A 7,500-nucleotide genomic window follows, 5' to 3' on the forward strand; every position below is an offset into this window, starting at 1 on the left:
CTTGACTAGGTTCCCTGTGCCACTGGAAGAGAAGCATCCCCATAGCATTATGCTTCCACCACCGTACTTGACTGTGGGCACAGTGTTCTTTGGTTTATATGCTTCGCCTTTCTTCCTCCAGACATATTGAGCATCCATATGGCCAAATAACTCCAACTTGGTCTCATCAGACCACAGGATGGTTGACCAAAAGCTGGGATCTTGCTTCAAATGACCTCTAGCAAAGGCCAGGCGAGCCTGCACGTTTCCTCCTGAGCAGCGGCGTCTTCCGAGGCCTATGTCCATGGAGACCTCCTCTGTGCAAGACTCGCTCAATGGTGGACCGTGAGACCTTTGTCCCTGCCTGGTCAAGCGTTTCAATTAGGGCCTTGGTTGTGGTCTGGGGGTTGTTGTTGACCTCTCGGCATATTTTCCTGGCAAGTTTGGGAGACACCTTACGCTTCCTGCCACGCCCGCTGAGGTTTTCAACAGTATTGAATTTCTTGTACTTGTTAATTATGCTCTGGACGGTTGCCACAGGGACATCATACTGCTTTGAAATGGCCTTGTAACCCTTTCCTTCACTGTGGGCACGCACAAGACGTCGACGTAGGTCTTCACTGAGCTCCTTCTTCTTGACCATGATGACCAGAAATTGAGAATGATCAGAACACTTTTCCTCTATTTATACTTTTCTGGAAAGATGCTATTTTTTTAAATCAGTGTTTAACATTTGTTCAACAATGTTAATGGTATTTATTCCATTGTAACATTTTGGAATAACCACAGGACAAAGATTTTTGTAGAGACATTGTCAGGGGTATGAATAATTTTGAACATGGCATTTTTTGGGAATCCATGAATAAAATACCCCTGAAATGAAGAATTTCTTGAATTGTGTATTGTTGTCATTCTTTCACTTGTTGGTCACGTATACCTCATAAACAAACTTGAAAAAATGCAGTCATTTCATCACAAAAATAGAAAATCACAAAAATTAGCAAGGGTATGAATAATTTTGAGGACGACTGTATGTACACACATACACATGGGTGGATCAGATGTGATGGAGGTTTTGGGTGGATCAGAGGTGATGGACGTTTTGGGTGGATCAGAGGTGATGGACGTTTTGGGTGGATCAGAGGTGATGGAGGTTTTGGGTGGTGCAGGTGTAAAGATGTGATAAACCACATGATGATTTTCACTGACATGTTCATTAGGTGAAGCTCTGAGGTGACGGAGCAGTAAAGGGTGGAGTGTGTACCTGTTGTTTCACTGTTTTTATCCTCTCCAGCTCTGTCTTCAGACTGGAGAATGAAGCTGGAAGAAGGACACATGGTTACAGACGGATCACATGTTCTGTCTGGAGTCATTACGTATCATAATCAGATCATTCAGGGATATGTGAGATTTAAAGGAGTCAGAGCTGCTGAGTGTGACACACAATGAAACTTGACACCTGCTTATTGATCACAGCAGCTGCAGTCTGATGGACCAAATGTTCATATCACATCAGGGTCAGGACTTCTCTACAGTGTTGATCGTTCATTCTTAATGATTGAATCAAACTAATGAGACCTGAACATGAATGAGTGACTGTGTGACAGCATCAGTACAGTGACTCACATTCAAACACCTGTTGGTTTGTTTAACTGATTACTACAATAAGTGATTGATCAGTGAGCTGAAGCTGCAGACATGTAACTGTATTAGTCTCAGTAAACATCATTAATAAAGTTCAGGCTGTCAGTGTTTTAATGAGCTGTGTGACAGAAACACACACAAGGATTTAAACAGGTTGTATTAGTCAGGCGAGCACGACAACATTCACACAGGTCAACTTCATATTACTGCACACTTCAGATGTGAGGGAGCGCTGTGTGTTATAGGCTCACTACAGCTACCACACGCGCACACACGCACACGCACACGCACACACACACACACACACACACACACACACACACACACACACACACACACACACAGTACCTTCCAAGATGTCTGAACGATGAACAGAGAAGAGACAGAAACAGGACAAGAAGTTTGACTGAACTGATGGGACAGTGATCTGTTTGGTCAGTAATCAGTGAGCTCACCTATCTGTAATCTGATTGGTCAGTGATCAGTGAGCTCACCTATCTCCTCCTTGCAGCCCTCGATCTCCAGCTGCAGCGTGTCCTCCAGGTTCTCCTTCAGGCACTGCTCTGCCTGGATCTGCTCCTTCAGGAACAGGATCTCTGCCTTCAGCTTCTCCTCCATGTGGTCAGCTGAAGTCCTCAATGCCACCAGGTCCTCACGCAGCCGGAGGACCAGGTCCTGGAGGTCCTGAGGAGGAAGAGTCATCATCATCATGTAGCACAGTTTTAAAAACCTCAACAGGAAGAGTCATTAGCCGTGTTTCCATGAAAGCATTTTGAAGAATATCGCATTATAAATTTTATGGAAACGTTATGGAAATGTTTGATGGAAACAGATTTGCAGAATAAACATTCAACCTACATGACTGATCAGCTGTTTCTACTGTCACAGGACTGATCAGCTGTTTCTACTGTCACATGACTGATCAGCTGTTTCTACTGTCACATGACTGATCAGCTGTTTCTACTGTCACATGACTGATCAGCTGTTTCTACTGTCTGTGAAAACATGTCTGTAAGCAGTCGGCCGTCATGCAGTATATAAAGATATAACATAGATGTAAGAATCTGTGGTGTAACCAGATCCAGAATGTACTAAACTGTAGCAGGACACCAGGTGCATGTTTGATGATCAATGTTAATAAATGTGTTTGGTGTGAGTTTAACTGTGAGGTGAGCAGCTTGTTTCACCACCAACAGACTGTAAACGTCTCTGGATCATCATCTCCACCTCCACTAAACACAGCCCACTGTATCTGCAGACACATGGAGCACAGAGGAGGATACAGCAGGAGATGACCACAGTGTGGGAGGAGGAGAGGCTACTGAGTGTGTGTGTGTGTGTGTGTGTGTGTGTGTGTGTGTGTGTGTGTGTGTGTGTGTGTGTGTGTGTGTGTGAAGGAGGAGAACACACTGTAACTGCAGCTTCTCTCTATATTACACTTTATAATAGTGTTTCCATTAACAGTGCAGCTCTTGTTTAAAGGTGTTTTTGTCTTGACATTAGATTAAAGGTGTGTTTCTGAATTTTCATCCTGTCGTACCTGTACAGTGCTGGGCATGTGGAAGTCTTGTACCTGTACAGTGCTGGGCATGTGGAAGTCTTGTACCTGTACAGTGTTGGGCATGTGGAAGTCTTCTTGTTGCTGTAGTTCTACGTGCAGTCTGTGTTTTCCCTGCAGACTCTCGTTGTCTCTCTGAAGTCGACTCAGCTCATCGGCCACCTGCTCCCTCGACTTCACCAGCACCACCTTTAGACACACAGAAGCAGTACAGTACTGTATTAAATACACAGAAACAATACAGTATTTTATTTAAATACACAGAAACAGTACAGTAATGTAATGTATTTAAAGTGTCTTATCATGTGCCAGATCCACTCTCCACCTGACTCTAAGCTAAGAGACAGAGCCAAGAGACAGAGCTAACTCACCATCTGCTCCTGTGTGCTCCTCTTAGCTTCACTGAAGGCCTGCTGTAGAGCACCGAGGAGACTCTCTGACTCCTGGACTCTCTGCAGGAGACCAGACACCTACAACACACACATTATTTACATTAGAGTCACATGTTGTGGTTATAGTCCTGTAGTAACACTACAACACACACAGAGGAGGATGATTCAGAGGTGTTGAGACTGAAGTTACAGATGCTGATGAGGGTAAGCTGGAGCTCTCAGCTGAACTTACTGCAGCCACAGTACTAACATTATACTTCCTGTTTACATAACCCAAAGCATTGTGGGAACTGCAGTCATAAGTTATTAACAGATCCACTGAGGCAAACCTTGGCAGCAGTCTCTTCATTCCCTGCTTTGACTGAATCTTCCAGACTCTGTTTCTCCGTCATCGTCCTCTCTAGCTGGTCGTTGGCCTGACGCAGCATCACCTGCAGCTTCTTCACCTGCAATACCATCATCACAGTAATGTGATTACAGTAATGTTACTACAGTGTCACAGTAACCAGGTGATGAGTGACAGTCAGACCTGGTCTCTGGTCTCAGCCTCTTGTCCCTGGATGGCCTGCAGCTGTTTCTCGTAGTTAGAGCACATGTCACAGCGTCGACCCAACTTCCTGCCGGCGTTCTTCACCTGATGACGACGACAGGAACAACATCAAACACTGAATAGTACGGTGTTGTACGGTTTGTTGAGTGAAGCTGGTTTAATTCACTGCTCCTTCTTAACTAAAATAAATATTTAACCACAGTGCTGTGTCTAGAACCTCTCAGGCCTCTGAGCTGTATCTAAATATTCTGTGTAAAGCCTCGGTGCTGTCAAGAAACCTCTTCTGTTAAAGCTCCTCAGTTCTTCACCTCCTGCTGCAGCAGGTTCCACTCGCTGTCACTGACCAGCCTGTATCCAGCTGGCGGCAAGAAGGCGGTGTCGGCGGCGGCGTGTGAGATGCTGGACAGCAGCGAGGCGGTCTCCTCCTGCTCCGGCGTCATGGCCTTGATGGCCTTCTCCTGGTCTTTAGTCAGCAGGAAGTGACTGGCCGTCAGCTTGATGGAGCTGATGGACGACGTCTCTCCAAAGCTGGCATCCGTGGCGCCGCAGTCGGCCCCGACCAGAGGCCCAAAGTCCGACTCGTCCAGGTGACTGGCTGATTTTGCTTTGTGGTTGTGTCCTCCGAGTCCCTGCTGGACGGACAGCGAGGAGCCGAGGCTGTCTGTGGACTGGACCCTGCGGAGGTTCTCCTTGTAGGGGTCCAAGGGGCCGCCGGCCACCACCTCAGTGTCTAAAGAGTGCATGGAACCGTGGGCACTGTGGTTAGCATGGGCCTGACGTAGAGAGAGAGAATATATATGATCAGTACATCAGCTGTTTGTGTGATGTCATGAATTCATTCTGTCATTAATGCCGAAAAGAGACGAATAAAAAACAAAAGTGAGATTAATTCAGACATAAAAACAGTTTAATATGAAGACAGAACATCAGCAACATCACACTGAAGATGTCCCGTTTCCTGTTGGAGGTCACATGACTCTGCCTGAATATAATATGATGTAAGATGATCTCTGCTGCTGCTGCTGCTGCATCTCTGAGGACAGATTACATGACCTGATGGTCGTTACCTCATCAACACTCAGTCCGAGGAACAGATCATCTAGAGGCTCCGTGTTGTCTCCAACATCCTCCTCCTGCAGCTCCTTCACCTGACTCAGGCGCTCCTTCTCATCCTCCTCCTGTCAGAGAGACAGAACACTTCGTTAGTCATAACAGTAATATCCAACCACACAGCAACTCAACGTGGCCTGTGTCAGCTGTGCAGTGTGTGTGTGGGTGTGTGCACCTGGTCCTTCTTCTTCATCTCCTCCACCTGACGCAGCTGTTCAGACGACAGCACACTCTCTATCCTCTGCATGTCCCTCATGAGGAGCCGTTGAGACTCCAGGAACTGATCGTTCGCTCGCTGCCACGTGTGTTTCAGCTGGTTGTGCTGCTGACGCTCCAACTCCAGCTTGTGACACACTGACACACACACACACACACACACACACACACACACACACACACACACACACACACACACACACACACACACACACACACACACACACACACACACACACACACACACACACACACACACACACACAGGAGAGGGCAGAGTTTATTTACAGAAACACAATATGGACATGTCTCTAACTCTGTTTCCGTCCTGACAGATCATCAACTCCACACTGAGTTCACACCCGGGTCTAGCTGAATCCAACCTGTCAGCACTTCTTCTCCTCTGACAGAAACTCGAGCTACCTTCGTGGAGCTCTTTCCGTAGTTTCTCAGCGTCCTCCTGCAGCACAGACTTCTGAGTGTTTAAAACAGCCACATACATCTCCAGATCTGTCCGACAGGACTTCTCTGCCTCCAGGACGTGATTCAGCTCCTTCACCTGGAGACACACACACACAGACAGCTGTCACTTAGTTGACGTCCAGGTACAAACTTCTCTGTCGGGAGACAACATGACGGGCGTTATCTGATGTTTTGACCACTGGGGGGCAGCAGTACGAGCTGGAACCAGAACACGGACACATTATCACCTTATCTCTCTCTGATAGCTCCATTTGTTCTGAGAACATCTGTCTGACTGTCTCTGACTCTGTCTCTCTCTGTCTGTCAATTTCAATTTAACAAGCTTTATTGGCATGAATGTTTTATACAATATTGCCAAAGCAAAGGATTACAGAACAATTAATACATACATAATTAATAATTAATATTAATAAAAAAGAAATAAAAAAAGAAAAAAGAAAAAGAAGAAAGTAAAGTGTATGTGTGTGTGTGAGTGTGTGTGTGTGCGTATCAGTGTGCAGGTAAGGACCCAGTGAGGAGCAGCTGCTCATGAGGAGGAGATCATGTCAGGTGTTGGCAGCTTCACATATTCTGCTGCATCTGCAGCAGCGGCACTTTTCTCTCCCAGTAGATGTTGTATGTTTTCTTGCTCTGAGAGTTTGCTGAAGTTTGGGCTTCTGTGTGTGATGTTGGTGTAGAGCTGGTTCTGATGTCTGTGTATGTGTCAGTGCAGCAGGAAGTGTCTGAGTGGACCGAGCCGACACAGCCGCTCCTCTCTGGGCAGCCACGTCTGTCTGTGTCGGCCGCTCTCTGAGGCCCGGCTGTGGCTGCTGAGTCTACATAGACTAGGGCCCTATAGAGAAGTCCTTTTCCCATCTACCAAACTGAAAAGTGTTAACCAAGGCAGAGATTCAGGAGGGATGTTGATCTGGTACAAGACGAACCGCACACACTCAATAGAATTACTCAAAAAAGGAGATTTTTCAATTTGGTTTAAAATAAAAAAAAAGAGGTGGTCTCCACAGACAAAGACATGTTCATGTCCCCCATCAGAGTCCCCTTATTATAACGAAAACAGCTTCTCCATTCTTGAAGATGAAATCAGCTACTACCAAACACAGGGAAACGTACTGATCTGTGGTGACCTTAACGCCAGAACAGGCACAGAACCAGATCTGATTAATGCACATGGAGACAAACACATACCGGGCCAGATCAACATCCCCTCTCCTTCACATCGGCACAGGAACAACTTTGACAAAACCGTCAACAGAAATGGGCATCAGCTGCTGCAGTTGTGTCGCACGCTGGGTCTGTACATAGTCAACGGTCGGCTTCGAGGGGACTCCTTTGGTCTCTACACACACAGCTCTCCTCTTGGCAACAGCACAGTGGACTATAGTATTACAGACCTAGAGCCCCTCTGTCTGAGAGCGTTCACCGTCAGCCCCCTAACACCCTTATCTGATCACAGCAAAATCACCCTGTACATTAGGAAGACACCAACTGACCCCCATGTAGCAGAACACTAACACCAACACTAACACCAACACCGACCCTAACACTAACACCAACACTAACACCAACAC

At 46.5% G+C, this 7,500-nt stretch overlaps 1 protein-coding gene across 1 annotated transcript in view; it reads right to left on the minus strand.

Annotated features, from left to right (window-relative positions):
• The window catches only part of rabep1 (rabaptin, RAB GTPase binding effector protein 1), a 19,732-nt gene that overhangs the window by 6,127 nt on the left and 6,105 nt on the right, over nt 1–7,500 (minus strand). Inside the window, exons 6-15 of the mRNA XM_073479184.1 lie at nt 5,873–6,008; nt 5,409–5,587; nt 5,191–5,301; nt 4,432–4,896; nt 4,103–4,207; nt 3,903–4,019; nt 3,553–3,651; nt 3,230–3,370; nt 2,118–2,307; nt 1,244–1,299 (exon numbers count right to left, since the gene is read on the minus strand). Of these exons, the coding sequence (XP_073335285.1) occupies nt 1,244–1,299; nt 2,118–2,307; nt 3,230–3,370; nt 3,553–3,651; nt 3,903–4,019; nt 4,103–4,207; nt 4,432–4,896; nt 5,191–5,301; nt 5,409–5,587; nt 5,873–6,008 (1,599 nt within the window). The remainder of the gene's footprint in view (nt 1–1,243; nt 1,300–2,117; nt 2,308–3,229; nt 3,371–3,552; nt 3,652–3,902; nt 4,020–4,102; nt 4,208–4,431; nt 4,897–5,190; nt 5,302–5,408; nt 5,588–5,872; nt 6,009–7,500) is intronic.

This window comes from Pagrus major, chromosome 13, assembly GCF_040436345.1.
Source record: "Pagrus major chromosome 13, Pma_NU_1.0".
Classification (NCBI taxonomy): domain Eukaryota; kingdom Metazoa; phylum Chordata; class Actinopteri; order Spariformes; family Sparidae; genus Pagrus; species Pagrus major.